Source organism: Schistocerca piceifrons, chromosome 1 (genome assembly GCF_021461385.2).
Source record: "Schistocerca piceifrons isolate TAMUIC-IGC-003096 chromosome 1, iqSchPice1.1, whole genome shotgun sequence".
Classification (NCBI taxonomy): Eukaryota; Metazoa; Arthropoda; class Insecta; order Orthoptera; family Acrididae; genus Schistocerca; species Schistocerca piceifrons.
In genome coordinates this window covers 298,536,760-298,558,543 of record NC_060138.1, presented here as the reverse complement: position 1 = coordinate 298,558,543, position 21,784 = coordinate 298,536,760, and the positions used below count along the sequence as shown (strand labels likewise).

The 21,784-nt window shown below is 39.4% G+C and overlaps 2 protein-coding genes across 2 annotated transcripts in view; one reads left to right on the top strand and one right to left on the bottom strand.

The window, feature by feature from the left end:
- Positions 1-2,760, top strand: part of LOC124713551 (paired box protein Pax-6-like) — a 34,378-nt gene extending 31,618 nt beyond the window's left edge. The window contains exons 2-3 of the mRNA XM_047242959.1: positions 327-511; positions 2,156-2,760. Coding sequence (XP_047098915.1) covers positions 327-511; positions 2,156-2,530 — 560 coding nt within the window. The 3' untranslated portion in view covers positions 2,531-2,760. The remainder of the gene's footprint in view (positions 1-326; positions 512-2,155) is intronic.
- A 6,083-nt stretch (positions 2,761-8,843) lies between these two features.
- LOC124791288 (DNA helicase MCM8-like) overlaps positions 8,844-21,784 on the bottom strand; it is a 159,986-nt gene continuing 147,045 nt past the window's right edge. The window contains exons 12-14 of the mRNA XM_047257848.1: positions 12,054-12,276; positions 9,240-9,401; positions 8,844-9,093 (exon numbers count right to left, since the gene is read on the bottom strand). Coding sequence (XP_047113804.1) covers positions 8,890-9,093; positions 9,240-9,401; positions 12,054-12,276 — 589 coding nt within the window. The 3' untranslated portion in view covers positions 8,844-8,889. The remainder of the gene's footprint in view (positions 9,094-9,239; positions 9,402-12,053; positions 12,277-21,784) is intronic.

Below are 21,784 nucleotides of genomic sequence, written 5' to 3'. Positions count from 1 at the left end.
TCTAACATTTCCTCTGACCAGTTAATTTCTCCTCCACATTTGATTCCTCCTGCAGTGCTACCATTCATTTCCATTAGATGTAATTACATTTGTAGCATAGAAATTGCATAACTAATAAGACTGACATTTCTTAAATTTTATGGATTCATTACTACATCTATTATTGTTGTTATTGTCTTTATCATTATGGACAGCTTATGTATTGGGTGTATTATAGTGTTGACGCCCTGAAGATCTCTGGTCTGATGTAAGGGAAGGTCTAAGGCCCTAATCTTGCCAGCTGAAATAAATTCATAAATAACTAAACAAATGACAACTAATTGCAGGTACGCGGCGAAATGTTGAAGATGGGGATCAAATGCAACGACAGAGACGACTAGGCCGCACACCAAGAGTGCCATTCTATCGCTGGCAGGTGACGTTACTTGAGCAGCAATATCAACGTCACAATTATCTCAGTACCACAGCAATCTCCGAGTTAGCTGCTATGTTACAGCTATCATACAACAGGGTAAGCCACACAATTACTTCACTGACAAGAAAATATTAAACATACACTACTGGCTGCTAAAATTGCTACACCACGAAGATTACGTGCTACAGACGTGAAATTTAACGTACGGGAAGAATAAGCTGTGATAGTCAAATGATTAGCTTTTCAGAGCAATCACACAAGGTTGGCGCCGGTGGCGACACCTACAACGTGCTGACATTAGGAAAGTTTCCAACCCATTTCTCATACACAAACAGCAGTTGACCAGCGTTGCCTGGTGAAACGTTGTGATGCCTTGTGAAAGGAGGAGAAATGCATACCATCATGTTTCCGACTTTGGTAAAGGTCGGATTGTAGCCTATTGCGATTGCGGTTTATCGTATCGCGACATTGCTGCTCGCGTTGGTCGAGATCCAATGACTGTTAGCAGAATATGGAACTGGTGGGTTCTGGAGGGTAATACGGAATGTCTTGCTCGATCCCAACGGCTCAGTATCACTAGCAGTCGAGATGACAGGCATCGTATCCGCATGGCTCTAATGGATCGTGCAGCCACAACTCGATCCCTGAGTCAACAGATGGGGATGTTTGCAAGACAACAACCATCTGCACGAACAGTTCGACAACGTTTGCAGCAGCATGGACTATCAGCTTAGATACCAAGGCTGCGGTTACCCTTGACGCTGCATCACAGACAGGAGCGCCTGCGATGGTGTACTCAACGACAAACCTGGCTGAACGAATGGCAAAAAGTCATTTTTTCATATGAATCCAGGTTCTGTTTACAGCATCATGATGGTCGCATCCGTGTTTGGCGACATCGCGGTGGACGCACATTGGGAACGTGTATTCGTCATCGCTATACTGGCGTATCACCCAGCGTGATGGTATGAGGTGCCATTGGTTACATGTCTTGGTCACCTCTTTTTCGCACTGACGGCACCTTGAACAGTGGACATTACATTTCAGATGTGTTACGACCCGTGGCTCTACTCTTCATTCGATCCCTGCGAAACCCTACATTTCAGCAGGATAATGCACAACCACACGTGGCAGGTCCTGTACGGGCCTTTCTGGATACAGAAAATGTTCGACTGCTGCCCTGGCCAGCACATTCTCCAGACCTCTCACCAATTGAAAACATCTGGTCAATGGAGGCCGAACAACTGGCTCGTCACAATACACCAGTCACTACTCTTGATGAACTGTGGTATCGTGTTGAAGTGGCATGGGCAGCTGTACCTGTACACGTCATCCAAGCTCTGTTTGACTCAATGCCCAGGCGTATCGAGGCCATTATTACGGCCAGAGGTGGTTGTTCTGGGTACTGATTTCTCAGGATCTACACACCCAAATTGCTTGAAAATGTAATCACATGTCAATTCTAGTACAATATATTTGTCCAATGAATTTATCATCTGCATTTCTTCTTGATGTAGCAATTTTAATGGCCAGTAGAGTAAATGGAGGGATGTTGAAGTTCCTTTTGCCAATGTTCCTTAAGCTGCCACTAAATACATAAATGATATATTTTCACAAAAAAACTCAGATTTTAGCATCATATAATTTACAATACGTGGCGCATAACCTAATTCTTAAGAGAAATTTCAGTAACTGCAGAATCACAAGCACTTGGTAACAATATTTATGTTGATTGTATAGGTCAAAATTTGGTTCCAAAATCGGCGGGCGAAAGAACGACGTAAAGAAGAGATGAAAAGGATACAGCAAGAAGGAAATGATTATAACAGAAATGCAAACCTTGAACTGGATTCTACAGCACAATCAGCATCACCATCACCATCACCACCAGCAGTACTACCACCATCACCACAATATAGATCTTCAAAGATTGTGTCAGTGCTGCCTCCAGCTTCCCATCACGAAAGAACACTGAATTCTGAAGTTTCTGCTTTTTCTAATTATCAGCTGTATCACACTACTGCTGAAGGTATGAGCACAGTGCACCATCAACCACCGGCGACTAAACAGTGTCTCACAGATTCTGAATATAAGCATATTGCTAGTGCTGTGTGAATGGCTTTATGTTCTAAAAGAAGTTATTTATTGGAGCAGCAGTCATACTGCATGTGTGATATTTAGGACATTGTATAAAGTGTTGTGATTATTCTCTCACAATTGTTTAATGTCAGCTAACTAAAGTTTGATAATGGAACAATAGTCAAAGACTTTATTTTTATGCAATATATAATGCTGGAAGTTTTCAGCAAGATACTTCAGATATAAATGACCATCTTGTGTGAAGTGAAGGCTATTAATGTACAATCATTATGAATAAAGGTGATACTCAGCTAAAATTTAAGTGTTGGTGTGTGAAGCTTCTTTCCCAACACTGTTTATTTGTGATGTTTCCTTTTTGTGTCTGCAAGTTCTACACCATGCTTTAAGTTTTACAAAAGTGTGAGAGCCTGAAGCTTGAAGTTGAACTGCACCTCTATTTATGACTGTGTCTTATTGAGAGTAAGTACTGAAAGGAATAATATAATTCTGTGAAAGTTGTAATTTACTCCAATTACATGTTGTTGTTGTTGTTGTTGTGGTCTTCAGTCCTGAGACTGGTTTGATGCAGCTCTCCATGCTACTCTATCCTGTGCAAGCTTTTTCATCTCCCAGTACCTACTGCAACCTACATCCTTCTGAATCTGCTTAGTGTATTCATCTCTTGGTCTCCCCCTACGATTTTTACCCTTCACGCTGCCCTCCAATACTAAATTGGTGATCCCTTGATGCCTCAGAACATGTCCTACCAACCGATCCCTTCTTCTGGTCAAGTTGTGCCACAAACTTCTCTTCTCCCCAATCCTATTCAATACTTCCTCATTAGTTATGTGATCTACCCATCTAATCTTCAGCATTCTTCTGTAGCACCACATTTCGAAAGCTTCTATTCTCTTCTTGTCCAAACTATTTATCGTCCATGTTTCACTTCCATACATGGCTACACTCCATATGAATACTTTCAGAAATAACTTCCTGACACTTAAATCAATACTGGATGTTAACAAATTTCTCTTCTTCAGAAACGCTTTCCTTGCCATTGCCAGCCTGCATTTTATATCCTCTCTACTTCGACCATCATCAGTTATTTTGCTCCCCAAATAGCAAAACTCCTTTACTACTTTAAGTGCCTCATTTCCTAATCTAATCCCCTCAGCATCACCCGACTTAATTAGACTACATTCCATTATCCTTGTTTTGCTTTTGTTGATGTTCATCTTATATCCTCCTTTCAAGACATTGTCCATTCCATTCAACTGCTCTTCCAAGTCCTTTGCTGTCTCTGACAGAATTACAATGTCATCGGCGAACCTCAAAGTTTTTATTTCTTCTCCATGAATTTTAATACCTACTCCGAATTTTTCTTTTGTTTCCTTTACTGCTTGCTCAATATACAGATTGAACAACATCGGGGACAGGCTACAACCCTGTCTTACTCCCTTCCCAACCACTGCTTCCCTATCATGTCCCTCGACTCTTATAACTGCCATCTGCTTTCTGTACAAATTGTAAATAGCCTTTCACTCCCTGTATTTTACCCCTGCCACCTTCAGAATTTGAAAAAGAGTATTCCAGTTAACATTGTCAAAAGCTTTCTCTATGTCTACAAATGCTAGAAACGTAGGTTTGCCTTTCCTTAATCTTTCTTCTAAGATAAGTCGTAAGGTCAGTATTGCCTCACGTGTTCCAGTGTTTCTACGGAATCCAAACTGATCTGCCCCGAGGTTGGCTTCTACTAGTTTTTCCATTCGTCTGTAAAGAATTCGTGTTAGTATTTTGCAGCTGTGACTTATTAAGCTGATAGTTCGGTAATTTTCACATCTGTCAACACCTGCTTTCTTTGGGATTGGAATTATTATATTCTTCTTGAAGTCTGAGGGTATTTCGCCTGTTTCATACATCTTGCTCACCAGATGGTAGAGTTTTGTCAGGACTGGCTCTCCCACGGCCGTCAGTAGTTCCAATGGAATATTGTCTACTCCGGGGGCCTTGTTTCGACTCAGGTCTTTCAGTGCTCTGTCAAACTCTTCACGCAGTATCGTATCTCCCATTTCATCTTCATCTACATCCTCTTCCATTTCCATAATATTGTCCTCAAGTACATCGCCCTTGTATAGACCCTCTATATACTCCTTCCACCTTTCTGCTTTCCCTTCTTTGCTTAGAACTGGGTTTCCATCTGAGCTCTTGATATTCATACAAGTCGTTCTCTTATCTCCAAAGGTCTCTTTAATTTTCCTGTAGGCGGTATCTATCTTACCCCTAGTGAGATAGGCCTCTACATCCTTACATTTGTCCTCTAGCCATCCCTGCTTAGCCATTTTGCACTTCCTGTCGATCTCATTTTTGAGACGTTTGTATTCCTTTTTGCCTGTTTCACTTACTGCATTTTTATATTTTCTCCTTTCATCAATTAAATTCAATATTTCTTCTGTTACCCAAGGATTTCTACTAGCCCTCGTCTTCATACCTACTTGATCCTCTGCTGCCTTCACTACTTCATCCCTCAAAGCTACCCATTCTTCTTCTACTGTATTTATTTCCCCCATTCCTGTCAATTGCTCCCTTGTGCTCTCCCTGAATCTCTGTACACCCTCTGGTTCTTTTAGTTTATCCAGGTCCCATCTCCTTAAATTCCCACCTTTTTGCAATTTCTTCAGTTTTAATCTACAGGTCATAACCAATAGATTGTGGTCAGAGTCCACATCTGCCCCTGGAAATGTCTTACAATTTAAAACCTGGTTCCTAAATCTCTGTCTTACCATTATATAATCTATCTGATACCTTTTAGTATCTCCAGGGTTCTTCCATGTATACAACCTTCTTTCATGATTCTTAAACCAAGTGTTAGTTATGATTATGTTGTGCTCTGTGCAAAATTCTACCAGGCGGCTTCCTCTTTCATTTCTGTCCCCCAATCCATATTCACCTACTATGTTTCCTTCTCTCCCTTTTCCTACACTCGAATTCCAGTCACCCATGACTATTAAATTTTCGTCTCCCTTCACAACCTGAATAATTTCTTTTATTTCATCATACATTTCTTCAATTTCTTCATCATCTGCAGAGCTAGTTGGCATATAAACTTGTACTACTGTAGTAGGTGTGGACTTCGTATCTATCTTGGCCACAATAATGCGTTCACTATGCTGTTTGTAGTAGCTTACCCGCATTCCTATTTTCCTATTCATTATTAAACCTACTCCTGCATTACCCCTATTTGATTTTGTGTTTATAACCCTGTAGTCACCCGACCAGAAGTCTTGTCCCTCCTGCCACCGAACTTCACTAATTCCCATTATATCTAACTTCAACCTATCCATTTCCCTTTTTAAATTTTCTAACCTACCTGCCCGATTAAGGGATCTGACATTCCACGCTCCGATCCGTAGAACGCCAGTTTTCTTTCTCCTGGTAACGACATCCTCCTGAGTAGTCCCCGCCCGGAGATCCGAATGGGGGACTATTTTACCTCCGGAATATTTTACCCAAGAGGACAGCATCATCATGTAATCATACAGTAAAGCTGCATGCCCTCGGGAAAAATTACGGCTGTAGTTTCCCCTTGCTTTCAGCCGTTCGCAGTACCAGCACAGCAAGGCCGTTTTGGTTATTGTTACAAGGCCAGATCAGTCAATCATCCAGACTGTTGCCCTTGCAACTACTGAAAAGGCTGCTGCCCCTCTTCAGGAACCACACGTTTGTCTGGCCTCTCAACAGATACCCCTCCGTTGTGGTTGCACCTACGGTACGGCTATCTGTATCGCTGAGGCACGCAAGCCTCCCCACCAACGGCAAGGTCCATGGTTCATGGGGGGGGGGGGGCTCCAATTACATAATGAGATGAATTTCATGTTTGAACCCTTTTGTGGGTGTATTTTTTGTTGCAAACTCAGCACAGATTTTTTTTTTTTTCTATCTTATCAGAATTGTTGTCAACTGACTATATTTATTCCTATATTTATTTCTTGATAATTTTATTTTCGTCATTTAGGACCAAAAAATATGGTGGTACATATATCACCATGGCACCTTTGTCAGGCATTAAAACTATGATGGTAAATGGATTTCCCACTTGCCTTTATTGAGCTGTTATGTGTTGCCATTACATGTAAAAAAAAAAAAATAAATAATGCACAGTATTTCCTGTTTCTATTTGATTTTTCTTTCACTTTATAAAAAATATTTGTTACCAATATTAAAGTTTATTTAACAGAATGTGAAAACAATCCTTCAAACTTTATCTCACAATAAAAGCATGAGCTGATAGTATTTCCAAAAGCTTTGTGATTCCATTAAGCTGGTGGTAAGTATGTTTCCCAAGGACCACAAATAACAGATGAATTTTGCGATAAGTATACTTTCCACGCCCCTTCCAGAAACTACTTTTGTGGTAACCATACTTCCCAATAAGCATTAAACCACCATTGTTTGGTGGGATATATACTTTCCACAGTCCTGAAGGTCATATTTCACAACAGCAGACTGCCACTTGATGCCAGGCATGTACAAAAGTGGTAACACATATTCCCTTAAATGCTGTAAAGAAATATATTTTGTGGGAAGCATATCCCAGGGTTAACATAAGCTACATTCACAGTCCTGTAACAAAGCAGCCACATACTGTAATGGCTAAAAACACTGATTAATCTTTGTATTTTGTTGTCAACATCAATTAAAAAATCAAACTGAATATCACACCAGATTAACTTGAGGTCACCCCACTACTTGTCCACATAAAATACAATGTTGACAATTTTATTCCTAATGAGGAGCAAAGTGATGGTCTTTGCTCACACTGGGTGCTATATTAAGCACTCCACAATCAGGCTGTGTTTGTAAATTCCTGGAGACAAACTGTGTGTCAGATGAGGACTCTAATCTAGGACTTCAGCCTTTTGGAAGCAAGGGCTCTACCATCTGGGCTATCTAGGCACGACTTACGGGCTGCCTCAACAGTTTTGCTTTCCCAGTATCAGTAAAGCTGTGAGGATCGTTTGAGAGTCATATCTGGATAGCTCAGTTGGTATGCATTTCTTGGCAAAATGCAAGGATTCCAGCATATAGTTTTAATCTCCTAGGAAGTTTCCAATCATTGTGCACTCTGCTGCAGAGTGAAAACTCAGTCTGGCTTATTATTGGGCTTACTTTACCTATATACCACAAAAGTAACATTGAAAATGAGTACTAACTGAAGCCAGTCTAGTTGTTAGGAGATGAATTGGAATGAATCTAAAGATAAAAAAAGTAGCAATAGTTCAGTTCATTAGGAAGATATTTTTTTAAATGCAGTTTTTTTTTTGCATGTAGGCTTTCCTGGTCTAGCCTGGTCATTACAATATTTCAAATGTTGGAAAACAACTGCTTTCTCCCTCTAGCTTTCAATATCATCTTCAGTTAACTGATAAATGTGGGAAGAGGGTGGGAGACAGTAAAGAGCACACTTACCTGTCTCCTTACAAGGTACCCAAGCACGCAAGGGGTGTGGGAGGCTGTCTCTCAGTTTATGAACAGGAGGTTATACACACTGTTTCGACATTTTGCCAGATGACAACTGTTTCCTCATTGAAAAATTTGTATCTGTATGAACTTTGGTCAAAAGGAAATACCAATGATATAGAAAGACAGAAAACAATGTCAGATCCCATTCTGGATAAAGGAGGCTTTTGTCAGATAACTGTCAAGAAAAATTGAGATGGCACATGTGCAGTGAAATATGTCATAAATTACAACACCTTATCAGCAAGCACTCCAATAAGTCTCCTCAGTATAGTAGTTGCAAAATTAAATTATTCATATCTGGCGTAGGCATATTACCAGTTTAATTTTTCTGTGAACTCTGCGAAAACTGAACGATAAGGAACCTTAATTTATGACAAAATGGAAAGTACAATTACAATGATTTGCAGAGTATTTATTTAATGGTAGTTATCAATGAGCGTCTAACTTCCTTGCCTCCAACATCCTGTGTCTCTTTACATTATACTGCGCCCAACAATCAGTATTCAGTCACGTAAAAACATTTGAATTCGATCTTTTAGCACCTGCCTCTCCCGTCCTCAAGATCCTCTACCGATACTTTTAAAACAAATTATTTATCTCAGAATTCAGTTGCTTTGCTTTATACCAGTTGAATGACTGGAAGCTTAAGTATCACTAACACAAGTGTATAAAATATTTATGATGAACTCTCACCTATTTCAGTCACAATCCCAGAGTTTCACTGCACGGTGTGAACTGGCCCAGAGAGAAAACATGGTTTCTATATTTTTGCATCTGTTTATTATAAATTAATTTTTGTACATAAAAAAATAATGTTTAAATAAGCATCTAGAGTGTCTAACGATAATTACACAAAACATGATGTACAAAAAACATTAATAATCAACAGTGAGAAGTTGATATAACTGGGGTCCTTTCTTTAATAGAAAACCTTGAACATTTAATGAAGACAGGAAACCAGTAAAATCTGAGACATCAGCAACACACAGTTTTGCAATTTCTTTTAGTTCTTGAACTGAAAACACCGATCGACTTTGCACTTCTGCCTGCCTCTGAAGTGCCATTATGAACTTCTTTGCCTGTAATATTAATTGTTTGTTGAAAACAACAAATGATACTCAATCTTAAACTGCTGCAGTTGACAATCTTGAAAAATACATGATGAACATACCTTGCCGTTATTCAATACAGACATACATATGATGAACATTTGAGCTAAACATACCTTACTCTTACTGCTCATTCCAGATCCATTTTGGGAGCGCTGAAAATGTAAAGTTCCAAAGCTGTCACTCATGGTATCAACCAGACTGTACCTCATGATTTCAACAACTTCCAAGGCATCTATTTCAGATACCTCACTACGAAGCTCTAGCTTTGCTCTCGCCTGGGGTGACAATAAAATAATAATAATAATAATAATAATAATAATAATAATAATAATAAACATCAGTTGCTATATTTTACAAACTATTTTTTTGGTCGTTTTATAAAATGAACAACTGACTCACAGAGATCCTACAGTTAGCATTACAAAGTATATAAAGTGCAGCATCTTAACATTGTGTCAAATGTCAGTCAAAATAAATAAAAAAAAAACAAAAAAAACCTTACAATGGCTAATTACAAATAATCTTAACATTGGATTACATAGCATCGATAATTGCACTCAGATTCTGAGTAAAAATTCCTCAAAATATAGGAAAAATAAAAATGTTGGAACATCTTTTCAGCTCAAAAATTACAAATTAATTAAAACTTCCCGACATAGTACAGCTGTTTGTCCTGAATCACAGCTCGGATGCAGACAACTCATAACCTATCTTTACAGTTTCAATTCTGCCAGTACATTCTCTCCTTTTCAGTAATTGTGAGATAAATGTAAATGCACATATATTAAAGTGCATAAAATAATTACAGAATCTTAAAGATCATTTTGAAAAGAAGAGAATTTACCATGTTCATTTATACCCATCACATTACTGTTGCATACTTTCCTTACATTCATGACACGAAGTCACATAATGATTTATTTTGGGGTAACTCCTCAATCGAAGCTTCCAGAGTTCAAAAGTGTGTAACATGAATTATTTGTAGTATGGATCCAAAGATGTCCTCCACAAGCATGTTCAAATAATTGGGTATAGTAACTGTGCTTTTCCTTTACTTATTCAGCATTGAAACTATCATAAATATCTTCCTTTTTCTACTATAGGTTAGTTCACAAAGTCAATATTAGGAATAAAACTCCATACAATCAATATTAGGAATAAAACACCGTACCTAAATACTCAATGCTGATTACTATGGTCTAAAAGGTGTCCTTTACTCAAGAACACATTTTCAACAATTCACCACCGACCATATGCCAGCCAGTTCATTATACTCTGATGCATGCTATTGTTCAGATGTAAGTATGACAAAATTTGAGACCCCTTCAACTTTTAAATGATGGCAAATTATTTGATGCTATGGCCTTTAGTCTGAAGACTAGTTTCATGCAATTCTCCACACTAGTCTATCCTATGCAATCCTCTTCATCTAACTTAAACTCGCTTATTGTATTCGAGCCCCCCCCCCCCCCCCCCCCCCCACACACACACACAGACATGTGCCCACTTCCCTCCGTTGTAAAACTGCCTTGGGATGGGTCCTATCAACCAATCTCTACTTTTGGTAATGTTGTGCCATACATTTATTCTCTCTCCATTTCAGTTATCCTATCTGCCGATCTAATCTCCAACAGTCTTCTGAAGAATCATATTTCAAAACCATTTCCTTCTTGTCTTAACTATTTAACACACCCACTTCATTTTCATACAAGGCACACTCCAAATACTTCCAAGAAAAGCAAAACTATGAGCAACATGTGCTATTCTGCTGCACAAATAGCTAACTTCAATTACTTTTAGTATCTTTATATCCTAATCTAAATCTTGATGCATTGCCTGTTATAATTCCAACTACTTTCTTTAACCATGCTTTAGTTTAGTTGACGTTCATTTTATAAAGCCTTTTCAAGAGATTTCTGATTCTCCTTCCAGTCCTGTGTCATTTCTTGTAGAAGTTTTTCTTCTTTTTTTCTATTTTGCTCACTGAAATTCAATTCCCTTTCCAAATTTGCTGCTAAGAATCAGATCTGAATGTGAAGCACTTTCACAGTAAACTGCCATTATTAAATGAAATGTGAGTTAGTGATTTTGAACTAGAGCTGCAATCTTAGTCCAATGAGTGGAGGGGTTCAGTTAGTGTTAACACAGTTGAGAAATTTTCTCTTGTACATTGTACAATCCAGATATGAATCATCTGATTGACTTACATTTATAACAACATCCGTATGTGCAGTGCTCTCCTTCTCACCAACAGCTTTTTGCTGCTGTCGCCTAGGCCATTTAAGAGATGAACAAGATGGTATCCCATGAGCAATAACAAAGCCGCCCAGAGGTTAGAATTTTGTCACTTAGTAGCAGGGCAATCATTTTCTCAATCTTGGTGATTCTGTGCTCTCTGAAATCTAGGATACTTTTTTCTTATCTTGGTTGCCCCTTTTGGACATGCTCATTGCTATGCCATAAGTTTGATGTCTCTCACTTATCCAGGCAGTCTGTTGTTACATATTACCCCACATTATTGCTGTCTCGTGTATGTTTACTGCAGTGTTCCTTTTGTCTCTAATTTTACATTTCAATTCTAAAGTATGTCCAACTGAAATTGTCATCAAAGCTGCATGATACTGTTGTCGGTAACAAGAGCCCTTCCTTGGTCTTAGTCTGATTCATCATTAACTTTCAGTTGATAAAAAGTGAAATAAGCTGGAAATTACATTACCACAGTGTTATGAGATCCCCACTCAATTTCCTTGAAAATTACTGGTGAATGGTATATACACTGACTGGAAAGATTTTTGGTTTTCATACAGTAATAGTCAGAAAATATAGTAAATAAGAGCTCTTTTAAAGAAAAGTGGAAGAATAAAATCATTTACATACAAATTTATGTTGTGGTACACTTAAGAACAAATATGCATTCTTATGCTTACCTCACACAAGCGTATCATAGACTCCAGCTGCCTAGTGGTTATTGGCGTACAATCCATTGCCTGATACTGACGACGAAGTTCTAGGTAAAATTTCTGTATAATGTCAGCTGCTTCTGGAGTTAATCGAGGATTTGTATATTTTCGAGCATATGCAATATATTTTCTCAACAGTGGCTGTGGAATTGGATCAAATTCTTCTCCTGGTGAATATTTCAGTCTTTCACTACAAAAATAAATTACCGAGTTTAGAGGCTTATTTTATTTTATGTAAATTACTTTTATATCTATCCTTGTATTATTGTTTATCTCGTGAAAGCTTTATAATTTCAGTTCTCATTATAAATATACAAACAAAATTTAAATGGTCAGAATCTAATGCTAATGATGTCTGCAGGCACAAATTTTGTAGTTCTATGACAAATGCACAGGTTTGGTCTTCTGCCCCTGCTTTATCCTACGATTATTTTTCCTGTCATTTTACATTATTTTCACTTTTGAGAATGTTTGATGAATGTGAAGTATGTCATGCCTCACCACAGTTCACATTACATTTTAAACTGAAGTTCCCCAACAAATGGATGGACAATGTAGTTCACAGACTGAGAAAGGTATCACTTAGAATGATACCATGCCCAACAAACTGAAGGAATGATTTCAAGGTTCCCTTCTACACTTCTAAGGGCAAACATTTTATAGAGGCATTCTAATTAGTAACGACAAGCAATAAACAACGAGGTGTACTGAAAGAGGTACATGAATTGGTTTATGAGATATTTATCCCAAAAAGCTAGTTACTACAACAAAATTTAATGAGTTATAATGTCTTAATAATGGGGAAGAGGGGTGGGGGGATCCTCTTTCATGACAGTCTTTGAACAGGATAGCTATTACACAGTTATATAATTTGTTCAAAGTTATATGGAGGTACAAGAAGACAAGTGCCTAGAAGGGGACCTTAACACTGGGTTTTGCTGGAGCGACGTCTTTACTCAAGTCTTATGTATCCGCGGGAGAAAAGAGGGGGAAGTTCGAGAGTGAGATGGACTCACCTGGCCATCAAGGGAGCCAGCAACGTTAGAGAGAAAACTCGTTTCCGTGGCACACTCGGCAGTAAAGGCATGCCAAAATGGCCTGGGGTTAAATGGTAATAAACCCTCCTTGTACTTCTGGCACTCACTGAACTTTACTGCACTAAAGTACACTACACTGCACACAGTAATCCAGTTGCTGATACCGATCGGATGAACTGGGCGTCCGGTCTCAGACTTTGTATAGCTGCAGTCAAGGCAACTGCCTCAAGGATACACAGCTGGGGAAGGTGGCGTGGAAGACGTTGTAGCACTTCTTTCGTTAAGGGGGGTAGGATGTCAAACGGGCTGACTTGGAGCAGTAGAGGCATCACAGGACATTTTAATTTCCACTGTCGATACTTTTACAAATAAATACATGAAACTTTGTCAGCATGACCAGGAAGGATTCAGAATTTACACTCACGGAAGTGGAAGTTCGAAAACATAACAAAATAAATTGTTTTACCTGTGAAATTTCATCATGTTTTTCAGTTACTAATGGCAGTATTTGTTGCTATAGGTACACTTTTCTTCATAAGTAAGAAAGATTCTTCGATGAATTTTGCACAGCATACAAACCATACTCAAAGGTGTATGAAACTCTAGAATTTTACAAATCTATTAAAAACTGTGGTAAAAATTGAGGTAATTAACAAGAAAATTTGTGTTTTTTCTAAACATGAAGTTTAAAATATAACAGCTCATTTGTTTTTTCATAAAACAAACAAATTTTAGAGTTTCATACACCTGTAAGTATGGTTTGTATGCTGTGCAAAATTCATCGAAGAATCTCTCTAACTTATGAAGAAAAGTGTACCTATAGCAACAAATACAGCCATTACTAAGTGAAAGAATGATGAAATTTCACATGCAAAAAAAATTTATTTAGTTATGTTTTCGATCTTCCACTGCAATGAGTGTGAATCCTGAATCCTTCCTGGTGATGCTGACAAAGTTTTATGAATTTATTTGTAAAAGTATAGACACTGAAAATTAAAATGTCCTGTGATGCCTCTCCTGCTCCAAGTCAGCCCGTTTGACGTCCTACCCCCCCCCCCCCCCCCCTTAATCGGACTGCAGAAAAATGCAGAAACTGGTTGCGGGTTAGTACGAACCTGGCAAGCTGTGTGACGTTGCACTGGATGAGCTGCCGGAAGCACACTCAGGAGATATTACCTCATCAAAGTAAGAACAGAGATGGTTGAGCAACGGTTCAGCATGGGTGGCCACTGGAAAGCACAGCAGTCTAAGGTCTACCTGCGGTGGAAGTGACCAGTAGGGGTGTGGGGGAGATGTGGTGATAGGTTGGCTGGCAGGAGCAATGCTGATTGCTGGTTTTCAGTCATGGCAGCATGTCATCTGCTGCTACAAGTGGAGGCAAACAGAGTCATCACAAAACTACTTCAATGTCAGTGATGACAACATTTATTGCCAACAGAGTGACAAATGACAATATTTTTAGTGTAGAAGTGAAGTGGATTATCATCATCATTCAGCAATCATCAGCCTTCAACAGCAAACATTGCTTCAATATGATACTACCATCTCTGTCAATTAAGAACCTCTATTTCCTACTCCCCCGAACAGTCGCATCACACAAACGTATTCTTGATTTGTCACGTGGACACCCATTTTTACAGTAGGAATGAAGTCATTAGTGATCAATATGTATCTGAAGGTGGATGTCAAGAAAAACTTTTCCAAATCTAATTTGTCATTGCTGCAGAAAAAACATTCAGTGACTCCCACAAGGTAAAAGTGATCTACTCAAAAGCTTCACATTCATGCTGACATCGGTTTCGTGTGCACACATAAAGGGGATCAGACCACTTGCAACTTAAAAAGCTACTTGTTCACATGTGCTGAAGATTTAGTGACATGCTGATAATACATCTTCCATTACCTGGATCTATATTGGACAGTTAGCAATGATAAGCAATAAAGAAAATTTTGGTGTGATCATGAAATATTATCAGACTAATTCACTCTGAATGAAGTTTTTGCTAAATTATAATTGGCTTCAAGTGGGCATAAATGCCAAATTATTGAATGTAATTGAAAACTGAATCAAAAGGAAAATTCTCTAGAGAAAAAGGAAGTTATGAGACAAGTGGGGTCCCTCTCATCTTTGGGTCCGAGTGACCTGGTTGTCTTCTTTAGTCTTCTCCAAGTTAAAACTAGGATAGTTTCTTGTACTCTTATCTGTGTCTGTCAGTAGTATTACATATTTCATATCTTTAAGGTAAGTACTTGCCAACATTTATGTACCATGACTTTAAGGTCTTTTTAGTTTAAGAATCTGATAAAAATTTTACCTGATGAGTCTGATAAACTTAAATTTCTAGGAGTTGTGATGAATGACTATCTTAAATGGAAATAGTATGTGAGCTACAGCTGTAAAAAGATAAGCTGCATCATTTATTATATACAATGTGTCACAATAGTTCTTGTCTTATCTACTGAATAGAACTCCAACACACTTTTAACATTAAAGAAGTTATTTTTAATTCTGCAATTGCTCAGATCTCTGTAGAAAAAACAACACTGCAAAGGGTCTGGAGAAAACCATAAAATAAATTGTGTGAAGAAGCCGAGATGGAAAGCGATGTAAATGACGATAAGTCAACAACTGATTGCTCCGAAATAGTGAGAGTGATAAATTCTGCATCTGCTAATGAACTGAGTGTGTTTCCAGCAGAAGAAGTTGACGAGTTGTTCGACAGAGACAAAAACTTAGTTATCAAAGAAGAACTGACTGACGATGTGATATTACAAATTTTTCAAGCCACAAGAGGCACCAGAAACAGAGTGACAAAGAAGAAATCCCTGCAACTCATCTTTGGGGCTGAGGCTTCAGAAGTCTTAAACAGTTTTGTGAAATTTGCTGAGAGCAGCCAATAAAACAACACTTATGATGTTATGAAACTGTAAATCACACAAAATAATGTGTCATGGAAGAGTTCAGTCCAAGAAACCAGTTAGCATTTCTGCAATTTTCCAGAGGACTCTGAAGAAAATTGCAGCTAAGCTGTTAGTAGTAGTTACCAGTACGACATATTCCATACCCTCCACAATATCAGATATCTGTCCTATTCCTAACGACAGTAATTTCAATTAAACTGCACCACATTCTTTGTAACAGTTTTTATTATGATGCTTGCTTTATTTTGTAACTGGAGTATAAAAAATTATTTGTGTGTACTGAACTTTTCTCAAACTTCATGCCTTAAACTGATTTTAATAGTGCAGTACAGCATTCGACTTTTAATTCAATTTTGTTTTTACAGAGAAGTAATACATACTTTTATTTTTCTTAATACTGTAATCCCTCCTGTTTTATTTAATAAATAACAGTTACTTGTTTTTGACAATATAATGTAACTGGATAGATAAGAAATCTACTCTGCAAGTGGCAGCAGGAGAACGCATATATAAAAACGGTTTTATTTATGCAAGCTTTTGGAGCAAATGGTGCCTCCTTCCACCAGGAACATTAAAGGGGAAGGAAGAGGGACAAAGGGAAAGGAACTGAAGAGATTAGGACAAGGTGTAGAGTATAACATGAAAGTAGGCACAAAAACATTTGATGCATTTTAATATTTACTTAATGTACATAAGCTGCTCAAAAATACATCTCTGCCAAATACAGCAACATCAACTGTGACTAATTATCACGATAACTATTTCAGTGAATTTTCACTATAGCACATTTACACTACAGAAGTGCAGCAACATGCATACACTTAATCTTAACTTCAAATAACTAATACAGTCTCAGTCTGGATAAAATCTATAAAAGAAAACCCTACTCCATTGATATACAGTACACAGGTCAATCATAAAACTACATCGTGGGAATTGAAGATAGTGAGTGAACTGACAAATTTACTCAGTGTATAAATGATGTTTTTGATGCTCTGAATTCAAAAACCCCAACATGTGCTATGAGAAAAGATACAGATCACAATAAAATTCTGCAGCATATTCCTCATATTCTAACCACTCAAATCAGTACTTTTGCTTTAGCCAGAACATTGGATTCGCTCAGAGTAACAGTACAAAGCAGATAAGAAATAGCTGAATACTTGTGGAATAAAGGGTTCAAATATGCTTTGGCTGCCAAGTTCAATCAGTATCCACTAGAGCAACATTTTGGTATTATTGGATCATTGAATTGTGATAATCACCCTTCATCAGTGGACTTTCTACATTTACATATGTTCCAGTTAATATAGGTATGCGCCTGTCAAGAATGTTTTATCAAAGAGGGGAATTGTGAATTAGGGGCAGAACCCACTCTCATATCCTATGTCAATCAGATAAGAATCTTGGCAATGAAGACTAAGAAGAGATACACTGACATTAAAAAACCTGTTCTAGGGAGTACAGAAGAAAAATTAATTGCCATAAATGACAGTGAAAATCATTCTGAGCAGAAAGCCAGTAAGCCCTACAACAGTGTTCTTGCTAACGCAAAAAAATGCATTGTACACAACATAGCAAGTTATATCATACATCAAGCCTCAAAAATCACTAAATGTTGGGCATGCTTAGATTCCCAAAAGATTTCATCACTAGAAAATCATCATTTTTCACTAGCTTGAAGGACTATGGCTATCATCGTTTATGTTACCGTTCAGAAGCACTGTTAAATTTCTTTCTATGGCATAAGAAACTTTAAGTACTAATCTTTCTTCTCCATCTGCTTTCTGTGATGACTTGTTCTATGACTGTTTGGAAAGCATTAAAAAAAATAAAATCAAGACTTCAGGTTTAGCTTGTAGTGCAGAACATGCCATGGAGATTACCCAGATTAATTTTTTACTAAATGAACTGTCAATCTTTATAAAACGTAGGAATTCAGGAAGGGACTTAAGTCAGCAAAAGTGAATAAATCAATAAAGAAACTTTCCTAAGGGTCCAGTAGTTATAAGAAGAGAAAATACACTCCTGGAAATTGAAATAAGAACACCGTGAATTCATTGTCCCAGGAAGGGGAAATTTTATGACACATTCCTGGGGTCAGATACATCACATGATCACACTGACAGAACCACAGGCACATAGACACAGGCAACAGAGCATGCACAATGTCGGCACTAGTACAGTGTATATCCACCTTTCGCAGCAATGCAGGCTGCTATTCTCCCATGGAGACGATCGTAGAGATGCTGGATGTAGTCCTGTGGAACGGCTTCCCATGCCATTTCCACCTGGCGCCTCAGTTGGACCAGCGTTTGTGCTGGACGTGCAGTCCGCGTGAGACAACGCTTCATCCAGTCCCAAACACGCTCAATGGGGGACAGATCCGGAGATCTTGCTGGCCAGGGTAGTTGACTTACACCTTCTAGAGCACGTTGGGTGGCACGGGATACATGCGGACGTGCATTGTCCTATTGGAACAGCAAGTTCCCTTGCCGGTCTAGGAATGGTAGAACGATGGGTTCGATGACGGTTTGGATGTACCGTGCACTATTCAGTGTCCCCTCGACGATCACCAGTGGTGTACGGCCAGTGTAGGAGATCGCTCCCCACACCATGATGCCGGGTGTTGGCCCTGTGTGCCTCGGTCGTATGCAGTCCTGATTGTGGCGCTCACCTGCACGGCGCCAAACACGCATACGACCATCATTGGCACCAAGGCAGAAGCGACTCTCATCGCTGAAGACGACACGTCTCCATTCGTCCCTCCATTCACGCCTGTCGCGACACCACTGGAGGCGGGCTGCACGATGTTGGGGCGTGAGCGGAAGACGGCCTAATGGTGTGCGGGACCGTAGCCCAGCTTCATGGAGACGGTTGCGAATGGTCCTCGCCGATACCCCAGGAGCAACAGTGTCCCTAATTTGCTGGGAAGTGGCAGTGCGGTCCCCTACGGCACTTCGTAGGATCCTACGGTCTTGGCGTGCATCCGTGCGTCGCTGCGGTCCGGTCCCAGGTCGACGGGCACATGCACCTTGCGCCGACCACTGGCGACAACATCGATGTACTGTGGAGACCTCACGCCCCACGTGTTGAGCAATCCGGCGGTATGTCCACCCGGCCTCCCGCATGCCCACTATACGCCCTCGCTCAAAGTCCGTCAACTGCACATACGGTTCACGTCCACGCTGTCGCGGCATGCTACCAGTGTTAAAGACTGCGATGGAGCTCCGTATGCCACGGCAAACTGGCTGACACTGACGGCAGCGGTGCACAAATGCTGCGCAGCTAGCGCCATTCGACGGCCAACACCGCGGTTCCTGGTGTGTCCGCTGTGCCGTGCGTGTGATCATTGCTTATACAGCCCTCTCGCAGTGTCCGGAGCAAGTATGGTGGGTCTGACACACCGGTGTCAATGTGTTCTTTTTTCCATTTCCAGGAGTGTACTTATAAAAAGTTTTTAATTTTTTTATTTTAGTGTTTAGCAATTTTTATTGAAGTCCTAATTTTGCTCAAATAACTGGTAGAACTAGAGAGTTTTCTACTTTTCAGCTGTAGACACACTCCATTACACTCACTTTTGGGAAAGCAGTGTTTATTTTAAGACTGCTCTCGTTGTACTTTGTGAGATATAGGTGCTGATGCTGATGCAAACTTTTACAGAACTGAAAACTTTTCACAGCAAATGACTTATATTATTATAGCTCTAGTTTATTCAAGACATTACTAAAAGTGAGTGATTAAGTTGTTACATTTTGTAGTAGATTTCACGACTGTCATCTAATTGGTCAGCTGTAAAAATACAAAATGACATGGTAAGAATAAATATTAGTGTTACTTTATAACATTCAATGATTCCTTTTTTTTCCTTTTCTTGCTACTTTAATACACTGAAATCCAAAAACTAATTACTGTATGCGAAGTCGTACAGTTTATGCTATGCTGTGTTCTCCTGTTTCCAAGCCTGAACAATTTTTAAAAAATCATCAGTATTGAGTCTGGACATCAATAGTCTGGTTTAAGTACGTTCCCACAGCATACATGAGTATCTTGACTTTATAATATGCAAAATAGGGATATGAATGCAAAACTACAATTCAAATGCATGGGAGACAAGCACTTCAATCGGAGCTATTGCCAAGCGGCAAAATGGGTGTACTCAACTAGATATCACACTTTCTATCTTCTATACACCTGCATGGACATTAAATAAGTATGAAGTTATCTGAATATTTCCTACAGTTTCTAATTCATAAATACACTGAAGCACCACAGAAACTGGTATAGGCATGCATATTCAAATACAAAGATATGTAAGCAGGCAGAACACGGCGCTGCAGTCGGCAATGCCTATATAAGACAACAAGTGTCTCGCACATTGGTTAGATGAGTTACTTCTGCTACAATGGCAGGTTATCAAGATTTAAGTTAGTTTGAATGTGGTGTTATAGTGAGTGCACGAGCAACGGGACACAGTATCTCCGAGGTAGGGATGAAGTGGGGATTTTCTCGTGCGCCCATTTCATGACTGAACTGTGAATATCAGGAACCCAGTAAAACATCAAATCTCCAACATCAGTGTGGCAGGAAAAAGATCCTGTAAGAACTGGACCAACGGCGACTGAAGAGAATCATCCGACCTGATAGAAGCACAATCCTTCCGCAAATTGCTGCAGATTTCATTGCTGGACCATCATCAAGTGTCAGCGTGTGAACCATTCAACAAAACATCATTGATATGAGCTTTCGGAGCTGAAGGCTCACTTGTCTACCTTTGATGACTGCATGACACAAAGCTTTACGCCTCACCTGGGCCTGTCAACACTAACGTTGGACTGTTGATGACTGGAAACATGTTGTCTGGTTGGACAAGTCTCGTTTCAAATTGTATCAAGCAGATGGATGTGTACAGGTATGGTGACAACCTCATGGATCCATAGACCCTGTATGTCAGCAGGTGACTGTTCAAGCTATTGGAGGCTCTGTAATGACATGGGGCGTGTGCAGTTGGAGTTATATGGGACCCATGATATATCTAGATACGACTCTTGACAAGTGACACATAAGTCAGCACTCTGTATGATCACCTGCATCCATTCATGTCAGTTGTGCATTCCGAAGGACAATGCGATACCCCACACGTCCGTTAATTGCTACAGAGTGGCTCCAGGAACATACTTCTGAGTTTAAACACTTCTGTTGGCCACCAAACTCCCCAGACATGAACATTAATGAGCATATCAGGCATGCCTTGCAATGTGCTGTTCAGAGGAGATTTCCACCCCTTCGTACTCTTACGGATTTATGAACAGCCCTACAGGATTTGTGGTATTAATTCCCTCTAGCACTACTTCAGACATTAGTTGAGTCCATGCCATGTTGTGTTGAGGCACTTCTGCGAACTCGCAGATGCCCTACACGATATTAGGTATTTGTACCAGTTTCTTAGGAGCTTCAGTCTAATGTACTAATTAATAATTATAATACTGGAAATTCCATTTAGGAATATCAACAATGTAGGAAAAGGACAGACTACACACACACACACACACACACACACACACACACACACACGACTATCTCAGAGTGCAATGTAACTATCATGTGGGATGCAAGCAGCAATCTGGACAGGGAAGGGAAGGGGAAGGAATAGTAGTGTATGGGTGGGGAGAGAGACAAATACTGTCTGCTGTAGTGTGCAGGGACTAGACTGTCAACAGACGCTGCAACTGGAGGTTG